At 38.9% G+C, this 17,294-nt stretch overlaps 1 protein-coding gene across 4 annotated transcripts; it reads left to right on the plus strand.

The window, feature by feature from the left end:
* The first annotated feature begins 60 nt into the window (after nt 1-60).
* Nucleotides 61-6,608, plus strand: RPS24 (ribosomal protein S24). Of its 4 annotated transcripts, XM_030029781.2 has the most exons (8): nt 61-173; nt 935-1,000; nt 1,580-1,789; nt 2,269-2,379; nt 2,504-2,506; nt 3,270-3,287; nt 5,487-5,522; nt 6,409-6,608. In XM_030029781.2, the coding sequence occupies exons 1-6, from the start codon at nt 171-173 to the stop codon at nt 3,273-3,275; spliced, it is 399 nt and encodes a 132-aa protein (XP_029885641.1). In that variant the 5' UTR covers nt 61-170; the 3' UTR covers nt 3,276-3,287; nt 5,487-5,522; nt 6,409-6,608. The 4 variants fall into 4 exon arrangements, with proteins under 4 accessions (XP_029885641.1, XP_040983080.1, XP_029885642.1 ...); XM_041127146.1 differs by lacking the exon at nt 3,270-3,287; XM_030029782.2 differs by lacking the exon at nt 2,504-2,506.
* Nucleotides 6,609-17,294: the final 10,686 nt, after the last annotated feature.

The raw sequence follows: 17,294 nt of genomic DNA on the forward strand, positions 1-17,294 counted from the left end.
CCAGGCGCGCATAAGCCACCCTGCCGCCTCCTTCTGGGTCCGGCTCTGGAAAGGACACCCCCACGCGCGGCTCCGCCCCGGGCACGAAGGACCCCTCCGCCGCCTTATGATTGGCTGCGGGCAGGTCCCCCTTCCTTTTCTCGCTTGCTGGCAGGGAGGCCGCCGCTAAGATGGTGAGTGTCTGCTAGGGGTGCGCGGCAAATCCGCCCCGTGCTGCCGCCATCCCGCCCCTGCGGGGCTCCCCAGCTGCCGGGCTGGCCTGCCTGTAGCGGGCTACGGGGGTACGGTGGAAACTGAGCGGGGGCTTGTCATTCCGCTTCGAGCCGGGGCTCTTGCGGCCTGGCCGCGGCGGGTCGGTGCCGGTTGGTAGCGGCGAGCTGTGGGCCGGGGCATATGTTTGGCCTGCTGCGTCTCCGTGCTGCTGGTTGGTAAGAGCAGTCGTGGGCTGTGGCAGTAGTGTAACGTTGCACTTCTTCAGGTATTAAAGGGGCGCTGTAGGTCGTACTTGGGTATTAATCTCACGGCTGTTCTTCTCTGAAAGTATTAAGGCAACAGTAACGTGTAGGTGTTTTAAGGAAAGTTCTGTCTTAAGGAACTGGTAACATTCAGGTTTGTTAAGGAAGCTTTTTTTGTGTTGTTGTAGTGCTTGGGCTTGTAGTCTATGTGTTTCATTAAAAGCTGTTTCATGTTTTCAGAATGATAGAAGTATGTATGTTGCTGTGTTGTTTGGAAGCTGGGAATGAGTCTGTCAGTTTTTCAGTCTACTTTTTAGAGGTGTTTTCTGTAGTGTGGGAGCAGGCCACTTTGATACTGATAGTGAACTCATAATCTGAGAGACTAGTGATTTGCTCTGTTGTGTGTTATTTATATGTATATTAAGATCGAATTGCATGTATGGCTGTTATTTTGTTTTACTCTGTATCTTCTCTTGCAGAATGACACAGTGACCATCAGAACCAGGAAGTTCATGACAAACAGGCTGCTTCAGCGCAAGCAGATGGTAAAAGAATACAGAAAATTCCCTTTAGTTATTTCTCTGTTGGTTCTGGGCTGCAAGTGTTTTTTAGCCACTATAAATAAGGGGCCCTTAAACCCTCCAGAGCTCTTATTGTAAGAACTTACAGGCTTAAATGTGTTGATGCATGCTGAAGGTAAATCTTGATAGTGAAGTAGTGAGCTGTTCTGCCCAACTTGCGCCAGGGGAGGTTTAGATTGGATATTGGGAAAAATTTCTTCACACAAAGGGTTGTCAAGCTCTGGAACAGGCTGCCTAGGGAAGTGGTTGAGTCACCATCCCTGAAGGCATTTAAAAGGTGTGTAGATGTGGCACTTAGGGACATGGTGTAGTGGTGGGCTTGGCAGTGTTAGGTTTACAGTTGGATTCGATGATCTTAAAGGTCTTTTCCATCCTAAATGATTCTATGAAGCAGAACACTTACAAACATTTTTGTATCAAAGTAATAATACTTTTTACTGCTAAGGTGTGTTAGTTTAAGTGTTAAGCTCATGGTGGGACTGTAGCACCTCACTGTTGTACTGGATATTGACCTTTATACAACTTGTAAAAATTTCTTCTTAGGTGATCGATGTTCTTCATCCTGGGAAGGCCACAGTCCCCAAAACAGAAATCAGGGAAAAGCTGGCAAAAATGTACAAGACAACCCCGGATGTAATTTTCGTCTTTGGCTTCAGAACTCACTTCGGTGGTGGCAAGACAACAGGTTTTGGCATGATCTATGATTCCCTGGACTATGCAAAGAAAAATGAACCCAAACACAGGCTTGCCAGGGTAAGTTGTTTTCCAGTAATCAGAAAACAATTTAAATGGATTTGAAGTCTTTAGTCATTTATGACTTATAGGTGTAAAAGCTAAAGTTTTGTGAAAGTACTATTGGTGTACTCAGAGTTACATAAGAGGTCTTAAAACAGCATAGGTTAGCTTCTGCATTTGCAAAATAGTGTAAGTTTTTTATTGTATGTTACAGGGGACTTGGGAAAGCAAAATTGATGTTACCAGTTGATGTTTAGCAGTAATAGATGAACTAACTGCTATTAAAGGTCTTGAAGAAGCACAAGAGATGAGGCTGATCCTTATGCTACTTCAGTGCTTATTTTCTGTGTTGAATGATTTATTAGTGAACTTGTCTTACTATTTAGCTAATATTTCAAATTTAAACAGTATTTGAAGAGTCTAGAAGTAGTAGAACTTAAATTCAGAGTTACTATCAGTGAAACGATGTTAAATGCAACTTTTAACTTTTTTAATAGCATGGCTTGTATGAAAAGAAGAAGACTTCTAGGAAGCAGCGAAAGGAGCGTAAGAACAGAATGAAGAAAGTCAGGGGCACAGCCAAGGCAAATGTTGGTGCTGGCAAGAAGGTAGGATGGGAGTAGTTGTAAGCTAGCACTCTAGCATGTTGCCTTAGAAATGTTGATTAGAAGTTCTTCAGCAGAATAACACTGTTTTTCTTCCATTTCTTTCACCTGGTCTGTTGGATAACAGAAGGTAATCTGTGTGATGTCATATAGCTTATCAGCTCAGTAGCTTAGTTTTGCTCCTCACTGCTGCAAGCTTAGCTGATACAACATGAAACAATGCTTCTTAAATAATTGTTTCCTACATTTCACTTTAACTACAGTTAAACCTTCATAAACCTAACAGTATCGTTCTAATCGCGTAACTCAGTATTGCGCTAATCGTGTAGTTCAATATTGCAATATACAAATTAGATCATCTTAACAACTTGATACTCAGACTACCTAAATATCTAATGCTTACTCCACCAAGTTACTGTTATTTATGGTGTTAATAATACAGAAGATTTTGTTAAGGATGTGTGGCGGTATAGGCAGTGAGGACAGTGTGTAAATAGAAATAAGGTAGAGTGCCTGCTTTACCCTGGGTTTAAGTGACTGATTTCCAAGATAGTGGAGTTTTCCCCTGGTGGGAGCTTCCTGTTCTTCCTGAACTTGATACAAGCAGCTTGGAGGGAGGCAGAGTTCCTCTATCATGAAACAAAAAAAACCCCCACCAAAACTGAGGAATAGCCTGGGTGTGAAGACAGTCATCCTCCCTAGCAGCTTTTTGTCCTCTGAAAAATACCGAGTAAGCTGTACAGCTAAGTGGGTTTTTTCAAGTGTTTTAACGAGGGGAGAGAGGGTGACGGGTTTTGATGCTTATTTCTGTAGCTGATAAAGTGCCTTGACTTCTTCAACTTTAGTAATCTTCACTTTTGCTTTTTTTCTATTTTCTTGGAATTCTCCATCAGAAATGAAGTATCTAGCAGGTACTGAAAACGAGCATGGATGTGTTGACTGAATTATACATCACTGAAACACGTGTCCATCCTTTTAATTGAAGCACTGTACTGCCTTGCATAGTGCACGTTTGCTTTAAACTTGTGTTTGTCCTGTAAGGGTTCAGATAAATACATAATGAACTTTATTCTGTGTGACTTAGAAATAAAATTTGGCTAATAGTGAACAATACTTCTTGAGACTAGTGAAACAACATTAAAATAAGGAATTCCCAGTGAGAAGAAATCCAAGAAACTCAGTGCCATTGGTTTGAGGCATTGGTTCAGAACACCCCAGGTTCTGATTCAAAGTAGTACAGTGCAATTGCATGTGTAATTTGACCTTTGCGTGAAAGTAGTTGTGTATCTTTATGAAAACTAAGTCACATCACAGCTTAGTGCATTTGAGACGGTGGTTGGAAATGACACAGTTGTCAGCATTAAACTGTATTTAACTATTGACCTGCAGTATTCCAAGTTCAGACATGAATTACAGTGAAATTAGAAATCTCTGTGAAATTAGGTTATTGACTTAGTGCATAAGTGAAATTCTTGTTATCACTGGATGGAAATAAACCAGTGTTGCTGCAAACTACTAGATGAGAGAACTACTCTACTAGATCAGATTCGGAGCCTTTTTCCGTTCTGCTTTAATGCTGTTTTAATCATGAGGTCCTACAATTGTTTACAGTGTAACAGCACAAATTAGCATTTGGTATAGTAGTAACACTAACATACACTCTCTTGTCAATGTCAAGGGAGTCATTTAGTGTTGCACTGATACCAGTAGTATGGATGAACTCAAGAATTTTGCACTTGAAGGTAGCTGTTGTTGAGTGTTAATGCAAAATGGTTAAATGACTGTCATGTGAATTACTAAAGCTGTCCAGTTCATAGAAATTGTCTTAAAATATATAAACACTTTAGAAATTTAAGACCAGGATCGTGTGCTGTGATCATTATATAGCAGATGTGACTTCTGTATCAAGTGCTTCCCAAACTAACATGCAATCTCAGTAGTAGGTGAACTGTGTTTTTGATTAGAGGTTTTTTAATGTCTTTTAAAATGATCTTTTAGTTGACATGTATGCACGGGTTAGACCTTACTTGTTTACCAGTTAATCTTTGTGTTCTCACATTAAACTTAAAGACAAATTAATTTACATTGATTGAGAAGAGTTCTTTGCTGCATCACAGAAAAAAGCTTGTGGAATACACTTGTGTCTTAAAGCTTTGTCTTGAAAAATGCATGTTTAAACATAATGGTGTGGTATGGTTCATAATCCTTTATCACAGCCATGTGGAGGAATTTTTAATAGGAGTCCTGGAACATGTTTTGGAGTCCACTTAAACAGTCTGTGAAAACTGTTTATCTCAAATGTGTAGGCACTTGATTCCAAGACATCTTGAGGCAAGTCCATATTTCTGTAAGAGTTATATACCATGTAGTCATGAAAACTGTTGAAATGGTGAATCATACTTGAATGGTTTTTCTTGAACTTTCAAGTCAGACATGAACTGTGCTGATGTCTGACTGTTAAAAGATTTCTTTGATGCTTCCTTTCACTTCTCACTCCTTCAGAATTCCCATTCTGTTTTCTTTGCAGTTTCCAGAGAAGTATTTTGAAGTAGTTTGTGTTATTTAATATATTCTGTAGCTCTATAGTTTGCTGAGCTTGCATGGAAGTTTGCAACAAGTAGATGAGGATGTCCCTCAACTAGTGTTTGCATTCAGAGCAGTGACCCGTATACCCTGGGATATTAAAATGCAAGAAAAAACCCCACCCTACATCTTAATGTCACAACTGTAGCTGTGACAGCCTTTGACATGTGAGCCTTCCAAACAAAGGTTTTTAAAAAAAAAAAGTATCAAACAGAAGTGTGGCAGGATAGGCACTTTAAGCCATTGTAGCCTGAAGGTATAATTGAACATGCAATTGCATTCCGAGTATTACTTAAGCCCTAAACAGCTATTGTTAGGTCCCATTTTGAGTTTGAGGGAATGTGTGAAATCTCAGTCTTTAGCCTCTACAGTAGTCAAAACTTCAGGGTTTTCCTGTCACATTTCACTGTGGTAATTGAAAAAAGCATATTATGAATGTCAGTAAAAAGCCTGAAAGCTCCATCTTCTACAGTAGTAGAACTTTGATAAAACTCTTCTTTTATTAATAAATGCTTTTTCTTTTTCAGTAAATGAACATACTTCAGATGGAAAATGGATAACAGGTATGACTTTAGAATGGTTTGTAATGGTAGACATTCAGTAGCCTGTAGTCATTATGACGACACAGGTCTAATATTGATTTATGCAAAGACCATGGTACTTGTGCTGATATAGAACAGTGCAAGAGTTTAAGACTTAAGAAAGACTTAAATATTTATAAAGCACTGTTGTGCTTACTACTGAGTTGATAATTTATGTGCCTTCCACTTACATGAAGCACCTGATTAGTATAAAGACTGCAATAAAAAATCAGGTAGTTAGGATTTGCTGTTGCTGAAACTGTTGATTATTTAGCCTTACTGTAAACAAGGCTTACATCTGCCTTTTGTAGATACAAGGAGAGGATAATAGGCCTTGTTTTTTATTGTCTTAAATAGATTGAAGTAGTATGATTTCTGTTTTGAGGACAAATTTCTGTTTTTTTCTTACAGATACTAATTTCAAGTAAATTTCTTATAAGCAAGCCTGATATTCTTTTAGACAAGTCCTAGACTATATTTTTATATCTTTGTTGCAGAAATGTGAGTTGGATATACTGTGGGCAGTAACTGTTACAGATAAAACTGTGGTTTTATTACAAATGGTCTAAATGTCTCAGTTTAAAGCAACTTAAACAGTCTGTCTGGGAGCTGATGTAGTGAGTATAACGTCTTAAACAGAAAGCTGGCAAAGCAATTGTAGTTTGTTGAGCTCTTCTACAGAAATGCTGTAATCTAGGCTCTCATTTATTCCCATGACAGTACTGTGAAGTTGTGAACCTTGCGTTCTTCTAAGAAAGGCAGTGTGGTTCACCTGAGTTGTTTGGGAGCCAGTTTTTCAGGCTCTATAAAGGTATGAGTGTAAAAATTGTTTTAATCATGTGGCACTGATCTATTTTTTCCTTTACAGACTACATTATTCTATGAAGAAATATAGAAAGAATTATTCCGGAAAGAAGCTGCTTATCTGGCTTTAACATCAAATAAACTATGTCAATAAAATGTTGGTTTACCCTTTAGTTTTGATTTGAAAGCTACCATTTTGTAAAGCTTGAGAAGTTCAAGACCAGTGCACTGTTTGCACTGTATTAAAATCTTTTAATAAGGAAACAACTCTTGTTTTGAGTATCAATTTGAAGTGAATCAGAGCTTTCTACAGGTCGTAGTATAACCTGATGCTAAGCAGAGGCAGCGTTAGTTCATGGAGGTAGGTATGCTTTTGTCGTTTGGTGTTCAAACTGTGGTTTGGAAAGTCCTTTTAAGATGTGTTTATTTGACTGCCTATATTATATAGACCTATAGAACGTAGCTGAAGGGACAACAAAACATGTAGATAGAGATCTGAGAGCTGCATACTTCCACAGTTAAGTCTTTTGCTAATAGAGGAGTTAGGTATGACTTGTCTTTTGTTCCTGAGTTGTCAGGACAGGCTCTGGGGTCTGTCTCTGGTTGGCAAACTGTACAGTACACCCATATTTTTTCATCTGGCTGTGTTAAAGGAGTCATTTAAGATTGGATTAGTGGCTGGATGAGGCATGCTCTGTGCTAAAGTGTGGACATTCTGGTGCAGGTGTATTGTGTAGCAAGCAAAATAGAAGTTTTATACTTCAAATAGGACTGAAACAGACTGGGCAGCTCTAGCAGCTGTGCTGATGAAGGCTCTGACTTGATTATTATCCAAGTACAGTATTTTTAAATTGTACTACCTTTGTACTAAGGCAGCATATTGTAACTCAGGTAAGGCATTTTTAGTGTTTGGGGGCGGGGGGGGAACCAACAACCCTTTAGTTAGAGTTGGTGAAGTGGTCAGAAGGAGGGATACTGTTGTCCTAGTTACTTCCATACAAGATCTGCTAAGTATAGGTAAAGCAGACAATGCCTTTTCTAATACCTTCAGTCTGAGTCTTGAACTAGTGGGGTTGCTGTTGTCTGCATTCAGCAGCATCACGCTTCTAGCTGTACTGTAAATTTTCTGTACCTCATGCTGTAGTGTTTCTGCCTTTATTGAAGTTGGTAACTAGGACTGGTAGGGAATTGCCCTGGTGAAAGGATAGGTACTCCAGTATCTTCTAAACATAGGTGCACTAGTGATGTTAGACTAAGGGGATGGTGAAATGCAGTAATCGCTTCTAAAATAATAGTTTTGATTCTTAAGTCCTGTGGAAGTTAAAAAGGTTTTCTACTTGGCAGACAGACCTTCAAAGATAGGTACTTACTGGATGTTCTTCCCAAAGGTTTCAATGTTAAATTCTGAAGAATCGCTAGAGGGGTATTAAAAGTGGGATTTGTGTACTTAAATACAGTATGTGCATTGAACTCTTGAGTCTGTAGATACGTTTTGAGTAGGTGACAGGAAATTTCTGACAACCACAAAGGTTTTAAGGGATATGGAGCAAACGTGATGTGCGTAAGGCTCAGAGTTAGAACCTAAACCTGTTTTAAAGGTAATACCTGCAGTAAACCCTTTCCATATATAATGTTCAACATCAAAGGAGAGAAGAGTCATGCTATTAAATATAATTGAACAGTCACTAGGGGGTGGTGTGAACTCAGCAATAGAAATACAAAGAAGACTTGTATAGCAATTTTTCATAAAATAGGCTGAAAGGAAGTTGAATTGGCAAAGGAGGTCAACTCCTTTGAAAATATGCAGTAATAATAGTTGTTTTTAGGATGTGAGACTTTAAATGATATTTTTGTTTCACTGTTTTTTTTTTTTTTTTTAATTGAATGGAAACTGTCTGTTTCAGTGAAGACCGCATAGTTCGTGTTTCCCAAATGTTCACTACTTTAAAGCTCTAGAATGCTGGCACAAATTCTAGTTGCTCTTTTCAGAAGCTTCCCTACCTTAGTTTTAAGCAATCAACAAAGGATCTATAAATAAGTACGGGCATAAAGGTATATATGTCTTGCATAGCCTTCATGTTTTGACTTTGCATAGTAAACAGTACTGTTGCAGGGGAGATGTACGTACCTCTTGAAGCAGAACTTAGTTCTGGAGTTGGAGTGTTAAAGGTTCCTTTCAATTTTGTCATGTCTTGCATGGTATACAGGCTTATTTATGAGGTACAGTAACTTTTTGAAGCAGATGGATTGAAATAGGCTGTCTTATTGCTTGGTGCCATAATTTGGTATATGATGCCTCATTTTGATGATTTAAGATTGACAGCAAAAGATACCTACTGAATCCATAGAACAATTAACTCTTCCCTTGCTGCATGGTTAGGTTATAGCCACATACCCGTATGCTGTACTCTTGTCTTGCAAAATGAGGCATTAAGCCCAAAAAATGGGGAGGGGGACAAAATGACATTGTGATCTAGAATTAACTGATCAAATCAGATCACCATATTTGAGTTTTTGCACTGTTCTGCAACATTCTGTGTTGATGTGGCTATCCTTTTCTCCTATCATTCCACCTGGAAAATGTCAAGCAGCTAAATAGCTGTCATCTGAATCTTGGTGCTTCAACAGTCTGGAGACATAAGCAGCTCTTCATGTGAGTTTCTGTTCTGCCAAGGTTTTGCCATCATACACTACAGTCTAAGCAATCTGTAGCAGATGTTCTGTAATTCAGAAGTTGAATGCACGTGTTGTGCTGTGAAGACTCTAGGTTAATCCCCTTTCCTGTGGGAGGTAAAACAATTAAGTGGAAAGCATTGATGAACAGGAATCTTCGCTTCTTTCCCTACTGTGTCCTGAAGGTACCCTTTTATTTCCTGCTGATCTTGGCACATCCCATCATCTGTAGGTAGTAGTTTTTGTCACTGTTGCCTGCTTTTAGACTTTGGCCTGGCCCTGTTATTTCAGTATCAGGTATTTTGTCTACTTGATGACCAGTCTGGAGCCCAAATTAGACTGAAGGGTTTTTGGAGAAGGAACTTCTAAATTAAACTGTTGGAGTAAAGACTTTCATTAACTCTTTACCATTGTTAATGGCTAGGACTTGTTTGAGTTGTGTGTTTTTTAGAAGGGATATAATTACTACGGAAGGTGTTTGGGTTTTTTTTGTAGGAAGGACTCAAAATTATATAGCTGGACTAGTAAGAGTAAATGAACTCTTCCTGTGAAATACTTGAAAAGCTGTGCAGAAGCCTCAGGGCTTGACTTAATTGAAACTGGATCAAGTAGTCCAACTTCTTGCTGAGGTTCCACCTCTATGTTCAGTGAGATGGATAAGGCACAGCCAGATAATGATGGCTTCTGTCTGAAGGAGATTGTGGTTTGAAGGCAAAAGACAAACTACAGCGGATCAAAGGAAGATTTTCCATAGAAGCAGAGTCTGTTTGGAGGAGGAGAGATTAGTGTCCTGGTATCATAGAAAAAGATAACTGTGATACAGATGAAAGATGGTAAAACTTGGCATGACCTGGTCAATGAGGTTGTTTTGTCTAGGGAGCAGCTTGTAACAGGCTTGGGAACAAATGTTAAGGGGAAGAAATGAAGCTTGTATTGTCAGTGGCTTGAAATAAATGAGGCATAGTATGCTATGAGAAGACTGCAGTACCAATAGGCAGAGGGATAAAAGGATGATGATGTGGGTTCTTTTTGTTCATAAAAAATGTGTCATTTAAGGAATAAAGTATGGATGTCACTATCAAATCTATTTGCAACTGTCAGAAAAAATTAACTTGTCCATATTCTGGTCAGTTCCTGTATAAAATTAATTTTAATGTCATTAGTTTCCTACACAGAGGAAATAGAACATCATCCTGTAGCAGCTGTTGATACTAGATTTGTACAGTAAGTTTGAAATTCTAGTTGTGAACGCTCCCTGTTCATGTGCTTCTGTTTGAGCAAAACTAGATATATTGAGCCTTTCTTGGTTGGGTATTTTGGTGGTGCTAAGAGACCAGATGAGAGTAGTTCATTTTTTTGCTTTGAATGTTGGCAATGTTTTATCTGAGCTGGAAAACTTTCCAATACAGGCAGCAAATGTTTCTTCTGTTCATCACATTCCTAACACAATAGCAATAAGACTAAGTTATTTCTATGAATGCATTTGTTGCAATGCCTCTTAAGACATAAACTGAAAAGGTTTAAGTAAGTTTTGACAAGTCAATGTCAGGAGTAGGCACATGCTAGTAGTACATTAATGCTTTTGGACTCCTTTGCTTTAAAGTGATTAAATGGAAATTTAGTCTTATGTTTGTTGCTAACATTTGTGAACTCTAGTTATGTCTTTAAAAAAATCCCCTGTGGAATTTTATCCTCATCTGGAATAACTAAGTTTCCTCTTAATTTTAGTCTTTGCTCTTTATAAAGGCTGTGGCTGATGAAACAGCTGCAAAAGTCGCTAAAAGACATCCTGTGCGCTGGAAGATAATTGTGTGTTTTCCAAGAGCTGGCCATCAGCAACCAGTACTGCTAATAAAAAAGCTCCATCTTCCTTTCCAGTTATTGCTGTTCATACAGAGAGATCCCAAATAAGGTCAAGTAGTGTGCTGAGGCAGAAGGACATTCAGAGCATCTGTGGCTTCTTTTGACGCAGTAAATGTTATACAACCACTGAAAACTGAGTGCAGTGCTTCACTGGGGTGGATGATAACAGTTTGTACTCGTGTTCATTGGGTTAAAATACAGCTTGTTATCTAATGAAGCTGGCCAGACTACAAACTGACCCGTATTAGCAGGAACATGCTTCAGTGCCTTTCATGATGATCTGATTTGATTGTACTGGAGCTGCTACCCTGCTATCTTTTTCTGTCATTTTTTGCTAGCCTGTTTGTTAAGCCAGGCATCGTTTGTGTTGATTTGATAACAGGTTTCAATCACTGATAATAAAACTTTTCTGTGACAAATGACCTCAGATCCATATCTCCTGCACAGTGTTGGCTGTAAGTAGAAAATTGGGACTGACACTTCCCTTTTTCAATGTTTTCTGTCTGGTTTAACAGCCAGTGTAAAAATTACAAATGAAATGGCTTAATATTTTTAAATTAAAAAGGGGAAAAAGTTGATTTTTAAAATGTTGGCCAATAGTTTTTGCATAGTTTGTTTCACTGTTTCCTTAATAGTTTGATGGATCCTGCTACGGACCAAAAGTGAATTTAAGCCTTTTTTTTTTTTTTTTTTTTTTTTTTTTTTTTAAAGGGAAGTAGAGGGATATTATAAAACTTAAGAGCTGTCAGAATTCATGTTTTAAGTGTTTTAATTGATCAGTTCTGGTTATTGAAGAAAGTCAGGTTGATCTAGGCCCTACTTCAGGGCTTAACAAAAGTAAAGACTAACGTAAGGACCTAGGATTGGGAGAAATTTTCAGATTCACACACAAATATTAAACTTTTATGGTTTTGAGAAGTTAATTAAAATGAGTATATTTTGCCTAGCATTGAACTCCATAGTGTTTGTTTAAACAAGCACTGAACACTGTACTAATGCATAAACCAGAGAAAACATGGTGAAATTGAATTGTCTAGACTCAAAGAAATGCTGAAAAGTAAACATCTGGCATTAAACATGAAGTAAAATACGCATCAAAGTTGGTTTGGTTTTTTTTTTTTTCGTTTTTATTAAATGTGAAAATGTTCAGAGGCATAAATGTCTGCTAGTTGCCTTTTGTGACTGTGACGTGCTTTTGAAAAAAAAAAAAAAAAAGTCATTTCAATGTGGTAAATGATTGCTTTAGAATACTTTCTTTAACGGTTTTCTTTTGGCTCCTGACAATACTTCATTGGTATGGCATGTCTGGTGACCTGCGTGAAAGTTTCAGCATAAGACTAAGATACTTTTACAGAAGCTCGAACACAGTGCTGCGCAGACTGAACCTTGGAGAGGCTCCTTCGAAAACCCCATGCTGGTGTTGAAGACACGTGCAGGCACTCGTATGATCCTGGCAGGATGTTACCAGACAACCTTACAAATCCCTGTGAGGCCGGAACGTGCCAGTATTCCTGCTTCACAGACGAAGCACAGAAGGATAAAGTACAAAGACATTTTTAAAACACCTGAGTGTTTTAAAAGTGTAAGTACAAATGTACTTGTGTACAAATGAATAGAATAGACTATTTCAGATGGAAGGGACCTACAACGACCATCTAGTCCAACTGCCTGACCACATCAGGGCTGACCAAGTTAAAACTTGTTACTACGGGCATTGTCCAAATGCCTCTTGAACACTGACAGGCTTGGGACATCGACCACCTCTTTAGGGACCCTGTTCCAGTGTTTGACCACCCTCTTGGTAAAGAAGTGCTTCCTCATGTCCAGCTTAAACCTCCCCTTGTGCAGCTTTGAACCTCCTTAGTATAAAAATACCTCCTGCAGTAGTGGCTTCTCCCCAGGTCAGAAAACAAGCAAATGTTGTGCTGGGGAATTGAACCTCAGCGTCAAGGGAATGCTCCCACTAACTGCCGGACCAGCTTTCTTCTCAGCAGACGAGAGATGGGACTTGCTTCTGTGGAAATAAGCCCCAGTGAGGGGCTCAATGCACAGGAAGCACTGAGTGCAACCGTGCCGCAACCAGCTGTGCTCTGCCTTAGTGGTTTTCTACAATGCAGTCTTTGGGTCAATAGCTGGGCAACTTAAACGCAGCAACTAGTCCGTGTTTGATGTTTCAGCCAGTACTGTCAGGCTGATGCAATGCCCTTCCCTTAAGGCAGGTAATTCTTTCTGCTGGGTTCAGATAGCTCATGAGATGACTTTCTTCTCTTCCCTTAAAAGCTCTCTTCAGAGGTGATGAGGCTAGTCGGCAGTATTTTAGTAATTTCTGCTACAGAAAAACTCCTGTGTATCAGCTGTCTTGAAAATAGATTTCCATGTCTCAAATACATTTCTAGTGGCTTATGTGGGAATTAACTTTTACTTTTGTCAATGATGATAGACTAACATAATTTTGTACCCTTTTAGTCTCACAAGTCCGCTGTACCCATAACTGGCTGCTTAACTAGGGGCACTCTGTGGTTTACAGCTTGTTCAGAAGGTATGTCCCTATGTTCATTAGCAAAGTTCATTACTCCATAACATAAACAACTTGTACTTTCAAGTAAATACTGTGTGTGATCACTACTGATTTTAATGTTTTAAGAGGTGGGTGAAGGTGGTTCTTCAATTTACCATCTTTTGCTTTTCCCTTAAAGAAGCCTGAGGTTTGTTTAACCCCCAAGACTGCTTAGCCAAGAAAATATCTTGTCTCAAGCTGCCTGTTGCATACAGACCATGCTTCTTTCTGAAACCTGTTTCAGTCCTTTCCACTCACCTCTGTATGGCTGTTGCCCTGATACTTGTCTCGAGGCATATAACCTTAGTGATATATCTCCATGTTTCTTGTGTTTCTACTTTGCATCCTCTCCCTTTCCATCCTGATGGTGTCTCTTTGTTTCTTAGATTTGTTCTGCTCACAGGTGCTTTTTCTAGCTTTACTTTCCCATAGACTGTGTAAGAATGAACAATAATCACATAGCTTATATAAAGCAATTTATCAGCTTTTTTCCTAGTGGTTGATCAGTGCTCCACTGACACCTTTGTGGGTACAAGTGGAGGAATCTGAAGTTGCTGTGTCCAGAGTTGAGGGAAGGTTGTAGAGCAGTTTGTATTGCTGCTGTCCTGTGGATGAAAGGAGATATACTTCCCAGGTATATCAACGTGCCACAGTTCTTCGGTCCTGCATTAACCCTCTTTCTTTAGTAAAGATACAAAATAATTTCTGGAGGGTTTCTCAACTAGAAAACAACCAACCAACCCAAAATAAAAAACAACAAAACCCACAAAACCACAAAACAAGCCTTTCAGTGCCTCACTTTTATTGGAATTAGTAAATGGAAATAGAAGAATACTACAGCGGACACCTACCAAGTCAACGCTATGCACAAGGTACTTCTGAGGTCCATTCTTCAACTAATACTTCTCAATAACTTCAGTGACAGTCCTAGCAGCACTACAGAGAGAATAGGTCCTTCAATCCCAGATGCAGTGATGCTTCTCTTGCTTTTCAGCCTAGTTCTCCAAGTATTTACCACCCCAAGCCTCTTTTTTTTTTTTTTTATTTGTTTTACCACTTAAATAGCTGTCTTGGGATGTGAAGTGCAGGAACAGGTGTAAAAGACTTTTCATGGAGCTTGCTGAGTAATCAAAATGTTTTTATCTAGCTATTTTCAATCTACACAAACTTCAAGAGCAAGTATCTTGCTTTTCAGTGAAGATGCATACCAGAAAACAGCTTAGATAGTCAAAGAGATTGTGCAAAGTAATCCTTTAGCCAGCAGAGGACTGTAGAACCACATACCACAGAGTTACGGATGCAAAAATGTACAATCACAAAGAGTAAGGGGAAAACCCATGAAGCAAACTATGTAGTTGAGACAGTTTCTTAAACATGGTAAAATACTGAAAAGGGAGGGCTCTTTTCTTTGTTTGTTTCTCATTAAAGAATTTAATTTGCCCCAGGTTCCCCTTGTCGATGAAGATCTATGGGAATTTTGTTTACATTTTGAAGCACATTGCCAAGAAGAGTACTTCATATGGCAAGTATACTGAACCTTTTGGGGGAATGACAACACTACAGAAATGGTGGCGCATTCCCTAAAGGAAAACATACTTCATTTGTAATGAACATTATGTCTGCAGAAACTAATGGCACAACCTCCTATTCAGTTTATGTAAAATAAAACAGGCCCATATGTTGCTGCTTTTAGAGTTTGGGTGTTTAAATTAAATGTTGTTTAATGAATATTCAAGCCCATTTGCTCAAAAGTTGTGCTCAGCGTAGCATCTTTTTTCTCTGTCTTCGATCTTACCTAGGGTATTAAGCCATTACAAGAGGGTGCTAAAGCGGAGGCATCTGTTTCTAACTAAAACTTGGATATTAAAATGCCAGAGCAGATGAGAGGGTAAATAAAGACATACAGTAAGAGGATCATATTATTTTTTGTTTTGTAATTAAGACTGAGGAAGGTTCGATATGCATGACACCCTTTAAGAAATGGGAACATTCACTGTGCTATTACAGCAGCTGCAGTTTGGGTATGTTATAGTGGCATATTCACTCTACTCCCCATTTCCTATAGGAGTTAATTCAGCTTTTTCAGTATGTGCGGGCCAGATGCCTGTGCTGGGATGCCTCAGCAGACTGTTTTCTAGAGACATTTGCATCTGTGTGGGGCTATAGGGAGCTTCTAGATCTTCATGCCTGGGTGTGGGCAGGCTGACTAGAGGCACTTCATAAAAGCTGGGGTTCATGTACTGCCGGTAACAAGGTTTTACCTTTTATCATCCGTCCCCAGCCCAAAGTCAAGTAGAAATATTAGTAGGCTGGAAGAAATCCTCTGGAAGCCAGATCTGTCCTATTGACTGCCCTATTGAATGGTCTAGACTGGTCAGACCTGAAATGCATCGGGCTTTTGTCATCAAAGGTCGGGAACTGCACTGTGAGAGGTTTCTTTGAGTTGGGAAGGAACCTGCGGCTACAAACAGGTGATTGAATTCAGTCTCATTGTGCGTTTACTTGCATCTATTAAATCAAGTTTTTAATTCATTAAGGCATTCCTGTGTATGTTTAAATCCATGTCTTTTCAGGAAAATCAACAAGACAAAACCTGAAATATGTACTTAAATAATTTTCAGGAACTTTATCTCAGAGTCCAGAAGTTGACAGCACTATCCTCTTTTTTTAATGGCTTGGAAAAAAAATCTCATTAGAAGACAGCTGGAATGTAAACACAAATCACAATAATTGGCTTTTACATATTTTCATGAGGGTTCTTCAGATGCTTGTTTTTACTGCACAAGTGCAATATTGTAGCTATACAGTGAAGCCCTCTTCAGAGAATAATTGATACATGGATAAAATACTTAAAAACATTCCCTAATGCTGTAAATCTAAGTGAAGGCCAAGACTATTACATGAGAAAAACAAACATACAAACCCTCAAATTCTTTAAAACTCTGTTATTTGCTAGAGCTTCCCTGGCCTAACTAATTCCACTGTCCCTACTGAGCTGGGTTGTTAGGCATCCATTAGTGCAAGAACAGAACAAGAAATTGCCTGCCCAACGAGGTGTCACCTGAAGATAGTTAACCTGTTCTGGGCATGTCTGTAGACACAAAAATTCACCATTTATCTGTCTCTTTTAGAGTATTTATTAGGGATCTCCAGTTAGAAAAAGAAATCTCTACATAGATAAATTTAATGAAGTTAACAATACCATCATTTGTCTGCAATGTGAACTTCTGGGGTGAACCACGCTTTAATTTCTTCTTGTCCTTCAACAGGAAATTACGCTGTTCTGGCTACTGTACAATAAGCAGTGAGAGACAGTCCTACCCTGAAATACTGATTTTATATTTGCATCTCAATTCTGAGCTCCAAAAACTTGCGATACCTAGGAAAATAATTTTTTTCTTTTAAAAGCTTGATATGATTGAGAAAGGCTTAGTAGGATAATTATTTTATTTTTAAAATGTAGCTCTATGTTAAACTTATTTCTTATGCAATCCTCTGTGTATATTCAGTGAGTATATCTACTCACTGGAGTGAAACAATTCTTTCTGATTTTAGCATTTATTACTTCTATGGAGCCAACCCTGATGACAAAGGGAAATGAACTGTCTCTTGTTTGTCATCCATGGGACTGTTCAGTGGTTGCCATCAGATACTGTTTTCTAAACCCTCTGTGTGCATGGGGGTAACAAAAAAAACCCCACAACCCCAAATGTTGGGATATTTCTGGAGTCAGACTGCACTGCAAGTGAGTATATGTGTGTATGCCTAATTTGCAGATAATCTGCTCCTTTTAGCTGTAGGATAAATACAGTCTGAGCAATATTACGTTATGTTGATAGGATGACTAAAGTATAGGT

Source organism: Aquila chrysaetos, chromosome 11 (genome assembly GCF_900496995.4).
Source record: "Aquila chrysaetos chrysaetos chromosome 11, bAquChr1.4, whole genome shotgun sequence".
Lineage (NCBI taxonomy): Eukaryota > Metazoa > Chordata > Aves > Accipitriformes > Accipitridae > Aquila > Aquila chrysaetos.

What these genes read in the sequence shown, in the direction of transcription:
- RPS24 (XM_030029781.2), top strand. An exon ending in TGCTTCAGCGCAAGCAGATG is followed by an intron (nt 1,001 to 1,579) that starts GTAAAAGAATAC and finishes ATTTCTTCTTAG; the next exon opens with GTGATCGATGTTCTTCATCC. An exon ending in CCAAACACAGGCTTGCCAGG is followed by an intron (nt 1,790 to 2,268) that starts GTAAGTTGTTTT and finishes CTTTTTTAATAG; the next exon opens with CATGGCTTGTATGAAAAGAA.